Here is a 16,483-nt window from a genome sequence, read left to right as displayed (position 1 = left end):
CCTGGTTGCTGCTGGCTTGGAGGAGGCAAGAGGCATCAAAAGGGATGGGGAGATGCTCTTGTCACGCCTGAGGAGGTGTCCCGGGAAAGCTCGGAAAGTGACCACCCACCAGAACCCCCCGTGAAGGGCTTCTCCACCCCAATACACCTCCAGCTGGCTGAGTCTTGGTTCCCATGCTCTCCAAGTGCACAAGCCGGGATTAATGTCCTGTGGGTATGGCACAAAGTCAAGTGCTTACCTGGCAGCAGGGTTAAACGTGCCAGAAAACGAGCAGTTGTAAGGCAAAGGGACAAATGGGCTGGGTTTGGATGCTGTGGCCTCTTCATCACTGGGAGGCTCTGAGGATGGAAATGATTTAGGTGCAGCGTGGAGGTAGGTTTCTCTTTCGAGGTCGTTTCTAGCTGTATCTTTTATGCTTTTGTGATTGCTGGTCACAAAAAAAACACCTTGAAGGTGCTTTAAAAAATAATCCTCAGGCCATGCCCTGCGAGGGTTTTTTTAGCAGCTTGATTTAGCGAGGGAGGAGGAAGAAAGCAAATGAAAAATCCAGGTGGGAACTGCAACCTCTCGCACCTGGGCAGAAGCGATGCTGAAATAGGGGGAGGTTTTTGCTGGAGGCCGGCTGAGGAGTCAGAGTTGTGCAATGTTGTGTGGCTGGATGCGAAGGCAGGTGGGGGTGAGGGTGCGGCAACACTCCACGTGTGCCCAGCGCCACTTTCGGGACCCTGAATGTGAGCTGGAGGATGTGCCCTGGCTCTGTCCCACCGGGCTTGCGGCAAGTTCTGTACTTGCCTTGAAGGCAAGTTCTGCTGGCCTGAGCCTTTGCTGGAGAAAATTGAGATGCTTTGGTTCTTTGATGGTGCCATCACTCGGTATTAAACAGGTTAAATCGGATCTCCAAGTGTGGATCCCAAGTCTTCCATGCTTCTCCAGTGGTGGAGGTGATGAGCTGGGACAGCCTTGCTGAAGCCCTGGCTGCACTTCACTATGAGCTGTGGTCCCCAAAACACCCGAAAACGGCTCGGTGTGTCGCTCAGCTTTGGCCAAGGGCTTGAAGGAGGAGCTGCACTTGGAAGTGGTGCCCCATTTTCCAAGTTTTGTGTCTCCTTTCCACCTTCTCAGCGCTTCACACTTCTGCATGAGCTGAGGACGAATAATTTAATACCAACGAGGTTAACGATAAAACGCGGAGGCTCGGGAAGAGGTTTGCAGAAATAATCCGTATTATCCCCGCTGGCCATAACCAGCCGCTGTCACATCTCGCTTCTGACCTTTGCTGTGTCCCTTTCACGCTCAGCTCTTCGCCAACCCTTAACGTGGCTGCGGAGCATATGGACTCACCCAAGCGGTCAGGATGTGTGCGTACCTGTGGCCTGAGTCCCCAGCAAAGCCTTTTTGCTTGCGGTCCGTGTTTCCGCCTTCCGAGAGACGAGAATACGCGTTTAAGATTTGCATAGGAACATGCAGCTGTTCCACCAAAAATGGCTAATTGTTCTCCCCGCTGTGAAGTTAGACAATAAGAAGTGCCAAACTGCATTTGCCATTGCTGATTTTGTGCACTCAGCTGCATGTTTTATGCATGTAGATTAGTTCCAGATTTATGACGATTCAACTGTTAATGCCTGCGTTAATCGGGCCGGCTTGTAGTTGCTGTGGAAACTATAACTTTGAATTTTACGTAAAGTTCTGTGTTGCATTTAATGCCTTTTTATTTTTTAGGGCCTCTTATGTTTAATGCCTGATGGTGAAAACAGAAAGGGAATCAGTGCTGAAAATAAAAGCGTCTTTGGGCAGAAAACAAGTTTCAGCAAAGAGAGTAATTTCTGTGGGAAGTTGTGATGTCTGGGAAAATAAGGGTTTGTGGTAGAGTGCCATCTTGACCACAGCTGTATAACTGTTATTATAAGTGTGTAACAACTATTATAGCTACTGCAATACTGTCATAAAGAAAACAGCTGTACAACTTAAAAATGTCCTGAAAATACAGGATTGAAGTTCTTGGGTCTCTAGATATTCCTTCTGGTGGGCAAAGGAAATCGCTGATGTGTTTTTGATGGGAAAACAAGCTGGTACACAATTGTACTTATATATATATATTTTATTATGGTTTCTTTGCAGAACACACCAGTGGGCACTCCAATTTTCATAGTGAACGCCACGGACCCGGACCAGGGGGCAGGAGGCAGCGTCCTTTACTCCTTCCAGCCTCCTTCCAACTTCTTTGCCATCGACAGCGGCCGCGGCATCGTGTCGGTGATACGGGAGCTGGACTATGAAGTGACTCAGGCTTACCAGCTCCAGGTCAACGCCACGGTGAGTCGTCTCCTGCCCGCCGCAGGGGAGGGGACGTTTTCCAGAGGGGTCGCAATGGGGAAAGCTGCTGCTTATTTGTTGTATTACCCTGCTCTAGCGTCTTCTTGGGCACATCCAGCATTTTCCACTTATAAAGGTATTAGATCAACGCGGTGCTTTGGTGGTTTCAAACCATGGAGCAGAGCTGCATCGCTCCAACAGCATCATATGTATGGCAGGGGCTTGTGCATCAAGGCGAGCAGCTCTTTTGGTGAAGAAAGCCAGTGCAGGGCATACGGACCATGAAATCCTCCGGTCTCATTCCTTCTACATCACAGCTTATGGATGGATTCACCTACATTAAAACCCCTGAGTCTCACTCTGCAAAAGCTGAGTTCAGACCGCAAAAGTTAGAATTGTTGTGGACAGAGGAGGAGAAACCAAGGTCCTAATTACAGCTGATGCCATCGTACCTACAGGGGACCCCTGGGAGAGGTGCGCCCAGGTGGCCACCATGGCAAATTCATGCCCCACCGGACGGGGAACCTTCTTTCCTGGTGTCAAATCTAGTGAGAGCTCAATAGGGAGCGCAGGGGTGAGAAGCAAAGTGCAAGCAGGAGCTCCGGCTGATGGCTCCTTCCCCATCTCAGATGCAACAGAGGAAGGTGAGATTCAGCCTTGCAATACATCTGACCCAACTTTGCATTCGGGAGGGGGGAAAAAACCCCTCCCTGACCCCTCCAGGCAGCTGGCTGGAGCTTCTGAAGCATGTGATTTAATCAAGATCATTGTCTTGATGCAGAGACACAAATGTCAGGAGGAGGTGCAGGGCTGTGCAGGGCGGCTTTGCTCTCCTCGGCCACGGAGACCGCGCACTCGCCAGCTGCAGGGCCACCGGCAAACTGCTCAGCCTTTCAGCTCGTTCCCTTCTATAGCTAAGGCTGTGGAATTTTCCCCAGAAGCTTGTTTTTTCTGAAATATATCTCATTTTATTTGAAATAGTCCAGTCCTAGGAGCCCCTGCATGTTGTTTGGTGCCTTATCAGTCTCTGTCACCCACACCCTTTCGCAGGATGGGACATTGAACTATCTATTGGCTTACAAAACTTGGGACCAACCACAAGCCCTGATGGAAATGTGCCTTTCTTTGCCATGTCTGATTGTGGTTCCCTCCACCTTGGTCCATCCAGCTCCATCCAGCCACATATCCCTGGGGCAGTTCCCAGCAAAGATAAAACGGGAGCAAATCTGGTATTGCTGCCTAATCTGTTCCTGGCTCTAGAGGTTTCCAGCTCAGGGAGTTAAAAGACCTAATATTGAAGTGTCCGAATCGGGCTTGATTGCAGCTGTGGGAATATGTCCTCCCCTTGGTCGCAGGGCGCTGGTAACGAGGAAGAAGGGCAATGAGGAGCCCCGGGGCCAAGCCTGGGAAGCAGGGTGAGAGCTGCACAGCTGCAGCAGCAGCTGCAAGAGCAAACATCTGTCTGATAAAATGCTGGCATGGTCTGGAGTGGGAACTGGGGTGATGAGGGATTTGGGGTGGCTGTAGGGACTGTGGGAGTTGCCATGCAGCCTTGGTTGGAGGCAGGAGCCATTTCATCCCAGGGATGTAAGCAGCAAGAGTGAGACTGGAAAGGGCAGAGATGGTAAGCAAGGAAACTTGAAATGTGGTTGTTTTTTCAGTGTTATCTGTAATACCTTAACCAAAATTTAAGAGATGAAGGAGAAGGAAACAAAAGAAAACGTTATCTGACGTTAACTAAAGACTTCAACCCAATAACGCTAGCAGCTGAGCACGAGAAATAAGCATTCTTCCTGGCCATAAGCGCTGAGGCCTGCAGGTTAAGAGGATAATGTACAAGCTGTGTTGTTGAATACGGTTTAAATTAACATTAATCTTCTGGCAATCAGTCCTTGCTGCTGTTCAGAGCCGTTTTGCAGAAGTGTGCGGTAACCTCTAATGGTCACCTTTCAGCACCGTGCTTGATTAGGGGCTAAGGAGAGATTTATTGCCTTCCCTTCTTGTGTTTTCTGCTTTGCTCCTGCACTTCCAGAAAGGGGCTGTGGGTCACTTCTGAGCATCGATGGGTTAATTCTGGTGTGCTGGCTGCCAGAGAAGGGCCTTGCTCTGGGAAAGTGCTTGTGGCTCTGTCCTGATGGGCTATAATGGGATGTAAGGGAGATGCTCCTACTCAGAACATCGAAGTGTTTAAGGGCCACCACTGCTCGTCTGAAGATTTCTGTGTGTGTGTCTTATGAAGAACGGCTGATGGACCTGGCGCTGGTCAGCCTGGAGAGCAGGAGGCTGAGGGAACACCTCGTTGCTCTCTACAGCTACCTGTAAGGAGGGTGTCGCATGGAGGGTGTTGATCTCTTCTCCCAAGTAACAAGCAATAGGACAAGAAGAATTGGCCTCAAGTTGCACCAGGGGAGGTTTAGATTGGATATTGGGAACAATTTCTTCCCAGAAAGGGTTGTCGGGTATTGGAACAGGCTGCCCAGGGCAGTGGTGGAGCCACCACTACTGGAGGGGTTTAAAAGACACATAGATGAGGTTCTTAGGGACACAGTTTAGTGCCAGTGTTGGGTTAGTGGTTGGACTCGATGATATTGAGGGTCTCTTCCAACCAAAATGATTCTATGGTTGTTGTGAGCCGCTCTGCAGAGCAGGGCTGATGGGTCCACACCTCCCTGCAGATGTGGACGCAGCTCGATTTGCCTCGAAAGGCAGCTCCTGGTTACCTGGATCCTGCCAGTCCCCATGCAAGGTGCGAGGGGAGAGACTTACAGTTTATCAGAGCCAAAGCCATTAGCCCAGCAGAAAGGAGGTTGCTCGTGTGAGGACGTATCGCTGCGATTCAAGTTTCTGCGTTGCCTTCTGTGCCAGAGCTGAGGCATCCTACGGAACCAGGAGCAGCACTTGGTGAACGCACCTTTTGCCAAAACTCGGCAGAAAAGAAGGGAGGTGCAACTGCGATGCAGCCCACAGGGTTATGCAGCAGCGCAAAGACAAGGGAACCGGTGGGATTTGTCACGTTCCAGCCGATGAGCCCAAGCTGTACGGAGGCATCGGCGCCGGGGGGTGTGAAATGCTCCACTGGGTTAAAAGTGCTGGCAGCCACAGCTGGGTCTCACGGAGCGGAGATGCCCTGGGCTCTGTCTGCATTAGGAAGGAATTTATATCTTGAAGTATATGTTGAAGAGCATTGCTTCTTTTTCACCCAAAACGTGATGAAAATTAAATCGACGCTTGCTTTATTTTAAAGGGCTAATGCTGGTATGAAACGCATGTTGTGTGTCAGCTTAGATGGAGGTACAGTGGCCAACAATTCCAGCAGGTAGCTTGAGATGTTCACCTGAACTATTCAGAAATTTCGACCCAACTACAACTGCGAGAAGCTTAATACTGTTGACTAATTCTGCTTTTCTGATAGAAATCCTTTCTCTCCCTCCTAACCCTTCCCTTTTTTTTTAAGGATCAAGATAAAAACAAGCCCCTGTCCACTCTGGCCAACCTGGCAATCACCATCACGGATGTGCAAGACATGGACCCCATTTTCATCAACCTGCCCTACAGCACAAATATCTACGAGAACTCACCTCCGGTATGGGCTTCTGCTTCACCTGGCCGTGCGTGACCGTGGGGCGGGGTGGGTTCAGCAGGGTGTGAGACAGAACACATGAGGTATCTCAAAACAGCTGGGGACAGTCTCCTCTTTGCAGCAATATTGGTCATTCTGTCCATCATGAGTTCATGTTGCTCTACCACGGCGTTTGCGGTTTGAGTGCAAAGAGGAGCCCCATTCCCACGCTGAAGAGCAGACGCAGGTCTGAGATAAATCACGGGAGTCAAACACCTTCCAAAGAGGGGCAACCCCATTTTCCTTCTGGAACAACATGTTTCAAACCAAGCTCCAAAAAATGTTGCCCTTTTTAAAAAAGGGACCCTAAGCAGGGAGAGTTAGGAGGTCTGAAACCCAAATAAAATATTCCTGAAACATTTTTTCCTTAATTTTTAGAAAGGTTTTTTGCTGTTCTGAGCACAGTCACCCGCTCCCTCCCCTCGGTGTATGTGCGTGCCGTTGCTGAAGGAAAAGTTGAAGGAAAAATGTAACCGCTTCTGAAATGAGGCAGTTTTGAAAATGCCAGAATCATCAGCCGTTTCAGCAGTTCGAGCGTTTTCCCCCAGGTTTTGCCAAATTGATCCAATCATTTCAGTTCTTCTGAAACTCGGTTTGTCAGCAAACTCGCTGTTTGTGGAAAATGTCTCTTGGTCTCTCTTTGGGAGCTGCCTCATCTGGTCACAGCAAAGCTGCCCAGAACCTTCCGCCTAAGTACCAGCATCCGCCTTCCCAAGGCATCCCATAGTTTTGTCTATAGGGCAAATATTTTTGCATACAGATGGAAAAACACATGCTGAAATCATGGCATGGTAGGCATCTGTATCACGCATGCATCCCATAACGTCTATGGTACACTGATGGCTCCGTTCATAGGGTGGTAGAGGGAACTCCAGGTTGCTTCAATTGATGTCTCTTTTTGTTGACTTTGGAACAAAGCGCTGGCTCCGATGGAGCGCGGAGTGCCAGATCAATAGGGCTCAGTCCTGCTGCCACAAGTCAGACAGCACGTCACCTATCTGCCAGCCCGAAGGTGGCCAAAAAATGGCTTCATTAATTACTTTGGTGAAGTGAAAGTTTTGATGAGTTTCAGTGCTGTTGAGATTAAGGACAGCTTCTGTGGCGGGTTGCGTGAGCTGCAGGGTGGCAAAAGACACATCATATCACCCTTAACTCGGGGGAAACATTATAGAAGTGGAAGTACCCTAAGTATGAGAAATGACGGACTGCAGCACCTTTGTGGAGTGAGCTGGTATGCAGAAAAGGGCAATCTCTCTCAAATTAATGATATATATTGAGGCTGGAGCTCAACGTTGTCTTTGTGTTGATACGTCAATCGCAACTGCTCTCTGAACATACACTTTTTGCAGTAGGTAAAGCAGCAAATAATCACTGTGTAACCTGAAATATAGGAAATAGCGAGGGAGGAGTGCTTGCCAAACTGTTATCGGTTTTCTAACAGTCCTAGAGGTTTTAATTTCTCCTGCCCCTGTGTAACATCTCCAGAAGCACTGAGCATACCCAGGATGGATAGGTGCCGCCAGAGGCATGGTGAAGAAGGTGGCTGCTGGAGGCGGGTGGTGCTTTGAGGGGTGTTGCTTTCTGGTTTGGACCATCCTTCATGGCAGAAACGGCTCCTGAAACAAGGCCGTGCTTTGCTAAGGCAAGCCTGGGGTTTACCATGGTGCATTTCCCTCTCTCTGTGGGAAGTCTTCTCGGCTCTGCCCCACCGCCCCGGGGAGCCAGCTGCATGTGTGGAGTGGGAACTCACCCTGCGGAAGGGCTTGGTTACTGAAAGGATAACAGCAAATTTGGGCCAACTTCTGTCCCCAAACAGGCTTCCGGGTCAAGCCAATGACCTGCAGTGTGTTTGTGGGTGATGTTTGCTCTACCATCTGCCCCAAAATACACTGGAGACATCTCAGCCCAGCCCTGAATCTACCGAGCAGAGACTTGCTGCTGCTCCACATGCCCGTTCTCTGTCTGCCTTGCCTCTCTCTTTATCTGCGGTGCACAGCATGCCCGTGTTCCTCTATCAATGTATCAGGTGAGAATACCTCATCTAGAGTGTATACATTACCTAATAAAATCCTTCTTATTTGGGATTATTGCATCAAATTTTAATTTCCTCACTCGAGTAACAGCATGTCAGCCAGCCCGTCAGTGAAGAGCCGATAGAAGGTGAAAAGAGTGGATAAACTGCAGCAAATTACCACAAACAGATCTCTATCAGCCCTTTGACTGGAATTGACTGGAATTAAGAAGTGAGAAATAGGATTTTTTTGGCCGTGGCAGCTTTCTGGAGCGCTCCCCCCTCCTGCCGCAAAGGCTGCGCTTCGCCTTTCAAGTCCCTAATCCTGTAAGGGGAGAAGCAGGAGAAGCAGCAAAAGGGGTGATGGGGCACAAGAGGGGAGAGAAGTGCCTTTGTAACTCTTGCTTTTCTCGGGTCGCAATCTGTAGCATGATTTAGAAGCGTTTCGGGCACATGCTTACTCGGACACTGAGAAGGAAGACGTTTCTTATCGAGCAGAGGACGAGGATGCAGCAGGGAGAGACTTTGCTCTCTCTGGGTGTGTCGTATCTTCTTTTTGATGCTGTTTATCATGCCAGCGTGGCTCAGGCACCTCTCCCAGGGCACCCGAGGGCACCCAAGCTGTCTGGAGCTGTGGCAAACCTGCCAACGTTGCGTTCGTCACCTTTTTGAGCATCCATCCTCACAGTGGCTGGAGCCTGGATGCATCATTGAGGTTCTCCAGGCAAGTCAGGGAGGAGCTGGAGCACAGGAGCCCTTTCCCCTGGCAGAGGTGCGGATGAGCTGATGAGCTTTTGGACCTGAGCTGGTCCATGGTGTCAAGGCAGCATCCTGGCTTCACTTTTGAGGGCCAGAAGAGAAGGAGTCCACTCACTAAGAGACAAACCGAGACCCATGACCTGTTTTGTCCTGCAGGGAGTCAGGGGAAGGTAAGGGACAGCACAAACCCCACTGGTGCTTGGTCCCGAGACCAGCAGCTGTATTCCCTTGCGATCGTATGGTACAGATACACATCAAACATCATTACAACAGATTTAATTCTTCAGCACCATCCCCCTTCTCTTCAAAAACTCCTTGGGTGAAAGAAATAATGTAGAATCAGTGCTATTTTTGCCCTAGAGTCTCAATAGCTCCAAGTTAATTCTTTCTTACAATATTTCCAGCCCATCAGTGTGAACACTTTATTAAAAGCTCAGGGTTTTATTAAAAAAGGATTGATTTGCCCCTGCCCCTCTTAAAAAAAACCTCAGATTTTGTTTGGATAATGTGCCATTCTTTATTTTCTTTGCCTTTCTTTTAAGCACAGGCTTTTCCAGATTATTACTTTTCTAAACCTCCTTCCTCCTTCCCTAGAGGAAGAGAGTTATTCTGTTCTGGTGTTCCAGTCCGTACCCCCACCCGTGTCCTTTCCGTGCTGTTGTCTGTGGTGGGAGGGCGAGTCATTCCTTGCTTTAAGAAATATCGAGAATATTGGGGAGTTTTCGAGAGCGGCAGGTTCACGCCACAAATACATGGGGTGAGCCCTGGGCATAGCTGTTGGTGCTGGGAATCAGCTTGGGGTTTCCACGAGTAAGTGGAAGCCTTGCCAGGTGTGTTTGGCTGGAGATGGTGGGGAGATCCCCTCCAATTTAGGGGTGCAGCTGGCTGCCATGGAATCAGAGCACAGCCTGTCCTGCCCTTGCTGTGCCAAAACCTAGATGGTGACAGGAACAGTGGTGTGGTGTGGTAGGATTTTGGAAGAGAAACTGGAAATTGTTGAGATGTGGTTGGCGAGAGGTCAGGTTTTGTCATGGCTGTGACCAAGGGTTTGGTTTGGGGTATTCTCCCGTTGCTAGTCTCTCTGGTTATCTCTGCTGGTATGGGGGAGAAGATGCTTTCATGATCATCACAGGTATTACTGGATGAGTACAGCCTATGTGTAGTGTCACGTTTTGCATCACGTCATCTCCCACCTCACTTAGACACATACTGAGTGATTGTGCTCCATCTGCATGAGCTGGTACCACTCATTACAAAACCAGGAGTTGCCACCAGGGACATGGATGAACATTATCCTTGTCCTGCGCACTTGTTCACCCTCTTCCCCAGAAGAATCGAGGTTGGTCCTAAACATCGTGTGGGTGCGCAGGGACGGATCATCCATCCCTGGGAGCTAGAATCTGACAGTCTCATGGATATTGAAGCCTCTTGCAAAGGAGCTGGCAGGACGGGTGGAAGCCAGGTGGGCTGTGAAGAGGTGGCCAGGTCCCTGCCATGCTGTGGTTCCAGGAGAGGGCATCGAGGAACCATAGGGAGCTCAGCATCACTCTGGCACTTGTTTCTCGGTCACTGGTGACACGTGGCTCATCCCTGGGATGGGCTGGTGACGGAGCTTGCAGAGCAGGAGGACACACACAGGGCTGCAAGAACAGGAGGAGACCCGATCTCGGAAAACTGTGGGGTAGAAACCATCCTCACTAGCTTGCCAAGGACCAGGCGAACCTTCCTAGCAGCGCTGCTTCTTGGGATGGGATGTCTGGATGATTTCTTTACTTTGGATGTCTCCATAGCACGTGCTGCTGATGTATCCGAATGAGACTCCCCCTGCTCCCCTCCCAAACTTTCCCGACTGCAACATCTGTGCTCGTCCTGTTATCTCTCTCCGCAGCCCTTCCCCTTGGCTCCTTCGGGAGGGACCTTTCCCGCAGATAAAGCAGCCGCGGTGTCGTCGGGCCCGTTGCTGTTCCTGGGCTTAGGGGGGGCCCTGCCTTCCCCCACGGCTGCCTGCCCTTTGCAATGCGCCGCACAGCAGGTGACACTTGTCATTCCGCAGCGCTCCCTCGTTGTGACAGGCGACGAGCGAGCTGCCGGACGGACCAAACGCCTTCACCCACCGCCCCTGCGACGCAGCAGCTCCCGCTTTGCTGGGGAGGAGAGCGGGACTTGCGCTTGCCCCATGGGGACAGCAATTAAAGCAGAATACTCCACGGGAGATCACACTCAAACGCGTGCCTCTCCTTTTTTCTTTCCTGTCTGCTTTGCCTTGCGCTCCTTTCCACATCCCTTGCTCTGCTTTCCTGCTTTTCTTGTGCTTTTTTAGCTATCCTTGCTCCTGTGGAAAGGACAGTTATTGTCAGTGATTTAGAGGCTCTCTGGCAGCGGCTGAGCCTCACCAGCCGAGTGCTGCTCAAAGGCCAGTGACCTGGGATTTATGGCTAATGGTCTTGGTTAATAACGTGGATTTACTTAAGGAGTCTATTGAAATGCCCTCGGAGACCAGGGAAGGGGCAGCCTGCCTGGCCCCGGGAGCATTCTTTATGGCTGGCAGTAGCAAAGCATCTCCATCCGAGCCCACGTGGTGGGGAGAACCAGGGAGGCAGCAAGTTCCCCCTTTGCACTGGTGAGGTTTCTGCAGCAGCTCTTCCCTTTGGCCTTCAGCTGATGGATTGCAGGGCAAACGCAACGCTGCCGTCCCACCACGCTCCCTCCTTAGATATGCAAACGCCTCTGTTGACATTTCCTTTGAGGGCAAATAAAAAAACCCAACATTAAAATAGCTTCTTTTCCCACTGTTAATAAACCAATGAAAACAGGAACAGCTGAGTTGTAAATCTTTTCACACTACATTAATTACGCGCACGTGCCTGTGTTTGTATTCACATGGGCTCACTGCAGTGCGGCGGGGGACATACAGCTTATGGACTTGACACGAGTGCATGATGTTTCGATTTAAAGACCTAAACAAGAACTTGGGCTCACTCTTATGTACTCCATTGCTTTTGGGGCACTCTGGCCCACGTGGACCTTTCTGCTGGTTAGTAAGGAACAGGTTTGTCCTTCAGGACGAGGAGGGTGAGCTGGCCGCTGCAGAAGCTCCTGCCTGTGGGCCATCCCCTGTTCTCAGCATCTGTCCAACCTCCTCCTCCTTAAAGGTTTCAATTAAAATCTCTGCAGCTCCCTCAGTTATGCAGCTGGATGTCAATAGGCAGCGCAAGCATCCCTCGTCGCCTGGGGTGCCTTGTTTGGAGAATGCAGGGGGAGAAGAGGACCACTTGAAATTGGGAAGGCGATGGGAGATAAAACTGATGTAGTGGCCAGTGATGAAACTCGTGGCGAGAGGGAATTGCTGCCTTTGGTTCTGGAGGCGCTGCAGAGTGAAAATCCCTGTGCTGGAGGAGCGTGTGCTTTTGCCGTCAGCCAGAGCTTCTCTCCAGTCCCTACAGACGCTTGTCACAGTATAGACCTCCTGCAAGGTCAAGCTCAGCCTGCTCAGTGGTCTGGTTAGAGGAGATACTGTCCTGCCCTTAGCATCACCAGCGGCACCCTGGGGTGAGTTAGCAGAGCTTCGCAGCTTGCACAAGAGTGACGAGCTTGAACTGCCCTGAGAAGCAGAGGTGGGATGTTTCCATGACACACCTTGTCCTCGGGCAGGTTTTCCTAATGCATAGCCTATGATAAGAGGTGCGATGCCTTGGCGGGGCACCCTGGTAGCCCCAGCAGCGCTGGGCTGGGGTGGCTGTAACCTGTGTCTTCTCTCTCTCCCCAGGGCACCACGGTGCGCATGATCACAGCAATCGACCAGGACAAGGGCCGTCCCCGGGGCATTGGCTACACCATTGTTTCGGGTAAGTGATGGGGGAGCTTTAGCCCTGCAATAAGCCTTTGTACGTCCCGTGCCTGGCAAATTCTCTTTGGCTGGGTTTCTCCTTGACTGTGCTGCTGTTGGAGTGTATCGTTCCCGGCGTCTCCCTTTCCGTGAGCAACAGGCATTATTGCTAACAAATCCGACAACATCTCCTAGCGAAACCTTTCAGTGCTAATGATGAGCCGGGCGCGTTCTGCACACAAACAGCTCCGCTTCACGCAGCGTCACGGAGCAGACCTGCAAAGAGCCGGCCGTAAAGCTCTTGTTGGCAGTGCGGTGGGTATTGTTTGGGGAGAGAATGGCACTGATTGCAGGTTGAACAGCTCCTAGTGGTTTCCGTGGCATTTCCCAAATCCTCTGTGCTGGGCTGTGGCCTCCCAAAGTACTGCCAGGGCTTTGCAGGCGGGGGGCCAGTCCCATGAGGATGTGGGGCTAGAGAATGAGGCTTGATGAGAGCGGTGGAGTTTCTGACATCCACGTGGTTTAATCCTGCCTTCTCAGAGCCGCTCTGAAGCCCAGGAGCCCTTCCCTGTGTGCGTGGGTAGGTTGCTGAAGCTGTTATAGCAAATCACACATGGGTCCTTGCCGGGCAATGCTTGACCCGCTTGGGACCATAGCTCAGGGACCTCCCTTTGGGGGCAGGTTTTCCAGGTTGGTTTGACTGTCTCTGAGGAAAAAAATACGGCTTTTTAAGGTTATAAGGGAATTAAATTTCAAACAAATATGTGTCTGTGGCACCTGGTGCTGAACCCTAATCACTGTGCGATTGATTTTGGGGACACCCTCCCTGCAGCCCCACAAGCCTTAAACCTCTTGTCAGCCTTTCCTGATAGCAGAAGACCCAGGGGCAGGGCAGGCCGGGCAGGCACTTCTAGATAAAACATACCTGTGCTTTGGAAAAGCTAATTCTGGGATCTGGAGCCATCTCATTTAAGATGCACAGAGGTCAGTGAGCCTCTGACAAGTCTGAATTTGGTGGTTGTTGGTCTGTAACCTGGGGACAGACAGACTAGTTGTGTTAACCCAGGAGTGAGGGGCGAGTTTGGTGGGTCTGGTTTGTAGCCCTGTTTCTGGCACTGCATTTGGGGAGGATCTTCAGCTCCTCTCCCGCTTTTCCACACGCTCGGGTGCTGCCTGGCAGCTCCTTCATCTACACCTGCAGAAATAACCTCGCAGCTTCTCTTCCTCAAAGTCTGGCTGTACCAAACACTCTTTTCATCAACCTCTGAGGTCAAGGTGATTTCACCCTGACTTTCAAGTCCATTCATCCCGACTGCAAGTGTCCAGGTCAGTCTGCCTTTGAAGATGCAAGGATTATTTATTCCTCTAATTCCCTCTGCAATTTATTCTGATATTCCCCTGGCAGGAGTTAAATGAGAGATCCCCAAACTGCATGTGTCAACTGGTCACAGTGCAGCAGGGACTTTCTTTGGACTGATGTGGGCCCTTTGTCGCTGGACACTGGCCTGAAACCTTGACACAGTTTTGCAGCTGCCACTGAGCTATGGTGAGGATGCAAAAGCCTTCAGCTTACCGAAACCTCCCCCAGCTCAGAGCCTGACCATGGTCAGCAGCTTGGAAATCACCTTTGTGCTGTTGGAGTGTATCATTCCTGGCGTCTCCCTTTCCGCGAGCAACAGGCATTATTGCTAACAAATCCGACAATATCTCCTAGCGAAACCTTTCAGTGCTAATGATGAGCCGGGCACGTTCTGCACACAAACAGCTCCGCTTCACGCAGCGTCACGGAGCAGACCTGCAAAGAGCCCAGAGCTCCTTTGAGCATCTGCTGGTGGCCATGGGCCCTTTTTCTGACCCAGGATGGGTTGTGCTGCGGGTATCTGATTTTCTTTTGTCAGCGCCAGTGCAATACAGACAGGTCTGGGTTTCCAAGAGCCTTTATTTGATGGCTTAAACCTACAGAATCAAGCATGTAATCTATAGAGGGTTAATTTGCTAAACGCACCTATCTCCTCATGGTCACGTCAGGCTTTCTGCTCATCGGGTGGTCGCGGCTGCTCTACCGAATCCAGAAAACCAAAATATGAATCCTGATTTTTTTACCTGGAGTGTTCCCACGCGGTCTTATTTTTATATTTCTCTTTGGTTCCTGTGCAAAATAGCCCCTTTGTGAGTGTCCTCTGTTGGCGCTGGGGCAGCCGTCACCGCGGCTGCTGGCAGTGGGTGCGGAGTGCCGGGCAGGCGGTGCGCTGCAGGCATCCCGGCGTCTGCTCGCGTGTGCCAGGAGCTTAATCCCCGCTCCCGGTCCCGCCTGGCGGGGGGCAGCTCTCTCATCGGAGAATCAGGCGGAACACATCAAAGAGCGATTAAACTGCTTCGCCTTGTTTTATTTTTGCCCAACCATGAGAGTTGCGGAGTGTTTTTGTAGCCGGCCGGGAGCTGTTCTCCTGGCGGCACCGGTGCGGTGCGGAGCGGTGGTGCTTGGAAGGATCACCCTGTGGCTGGACAGAGGGGTGACTGCAGACACCTGCGGTCACCTCCTCCTCATCCTCAGCCTGACTTCGGCTCCAGGTTCAGGTTTCCAAAGCCCCTGAAGCTGAGCATCAGGATGAATTGAGCTGCTTGCCAGAGGCAGAGTTTGCCTTTGGCTGGGTTGCGGTCAAGATGTATGGCTAAGGATCAGTTTTAAAGAAAACGTGCTTATGAGGCAAACAGCTTCTTTCTCTGAAGCCAGCAGGGGTGAACGTGCCTCCTCCGTTCTGGTCAAGGCACTCTCATACTTGCAATATTTTGATTTCCGCTTATTAAAGATGTTACCTTTAGATGCCTGAGGTTCCGGACACGGGAAGCAGCTGCTAGCGTGCCTCCAAAATCCTGCTCACCCAAGGCAAGCGGGTTTTTGGGGGAGGCAGGTAAAGCCTAATTAACTTGTCATTATCCTCAATCACTATGGTAAAGGTCAGCGAGCAGATTTCGTGCGTGAGCTGGTAAATTTTCATGGCAATTTTGCAAAAAAGCAGTCGAAAATACGGGAATGGGGAAGCAAATTAAATTAGAAACCAACTGTAAGTAAAAGTGAAAATGGCTGGTGGAGGTGGTAATTATACCTGGCTTATCCGCTCACTAACACGAGGGGACCTGGCGGTGATTCTGTTCCCGTTCCATGGCAGGGGATGGGTGATGTCTCTTCCCGAATTTCAGGCACAGGGCTCACATATGGCTGGTCTGATTGTACCAGCTGGGGTTGAATATGCAGCAGTGAGAGAGCTGAAAAGCAACCTGAGGCATTTATCATTCCTTTGGTATTAATACCTAAAGCATTGGTATGATTTGGAGGAGGGGTATAACAATTAATTTGGACCTGCCCGTGTCCTGTTCTGCTCCATCCCTCGGGTGGCTGTGCCTCGGGATACACCACTGCAGCTCTTATTTATATGGCTCTCTCCAGCACAAGGTCTTCCCGTGACAGGAAAACAATAAAACTAAAAGATTAACCATAACCACATAAAATAAGACTTAAGATCTAACTTCATGGCGCCAGCTTACAAAGCTGTTAAGCCTGAAATGACGAAGGAGCGCTGGCTGGGCTGTGTCACGGCTCTGGGTGGCTGTTGTGTCGGGGCAGACCAGCCTGCCTGCTGCCTTCACTGCGAATCATTTCTACATCTTATAGGGAAAAACCATTCCATTACATCTCCCCCTTCCTTCCAACCGGAGCGTTTCAACCCAATTACAACGTGCGCCTTTTCACCCGGCGCTTTGCGGGGAGCGTGGTCACCACCCTGCAAAAACCCATTTGAAAAAGGAATCTAAATTGAGACCTCGCAACTCGAGTTCCCTTGTGCCAACAGGCTGGTGGGTGCTGGGGCTCCCACTGCTCCAACGCGTGTTTCTGCTGCTTTTCTCAGGAAAACAGGAGATCCAGGCAGCCGGTGGCCGGTGCCCCACAGCGTCC

At 50.8% G+C, this 16,483-nt stretch overlaps 1 protein-coding gene across 1 annotated transcript in view; it reads left to right on the top strand.

Annotated features, from left to right (window-relative positions):
* Positions 1-16,483, top strand: part of CDH23 (cadherin related 23) — a gene marked incomplete at its 5' end in the record, with an annotated part of 192,691 nt that overhangs the window by 77,569 nt on the left and 98,639 nt on the right. Inside the window, 3 exons of the mRNA XM_080347704.1 lie at positions 2,119-2,313; positions 5,768-5,896; positions 12,469-12,547. Coding sequence (XP_080203830.1) covers positions 2,119-2,313; positions 5,768-5,896; positions 12,469-12,547 — 403 coding nt within the window. The remainder of the gene's footprint in view (positions 1-2,118; positions 2,314-5,767; positions 5,897-12,468; positions 12,548-16,483) is intronic.

This window comes from Nesoenas mayeri (assembly GCF_963082525.1).
Source record: "Nesoenas mayeri genome assembly, chromosome: 7".
NCBI lineage: Eukaryota > Metazoa > Chordata > Aves > Columbiformes > Columbidae > Nesoenas > Nesoenas mayeri.
The sequence above is the reverse complement of the archived record's forward strand: the minus strand, read 5'-3'. Positions and strand labels throughout refer to the sequence as shown.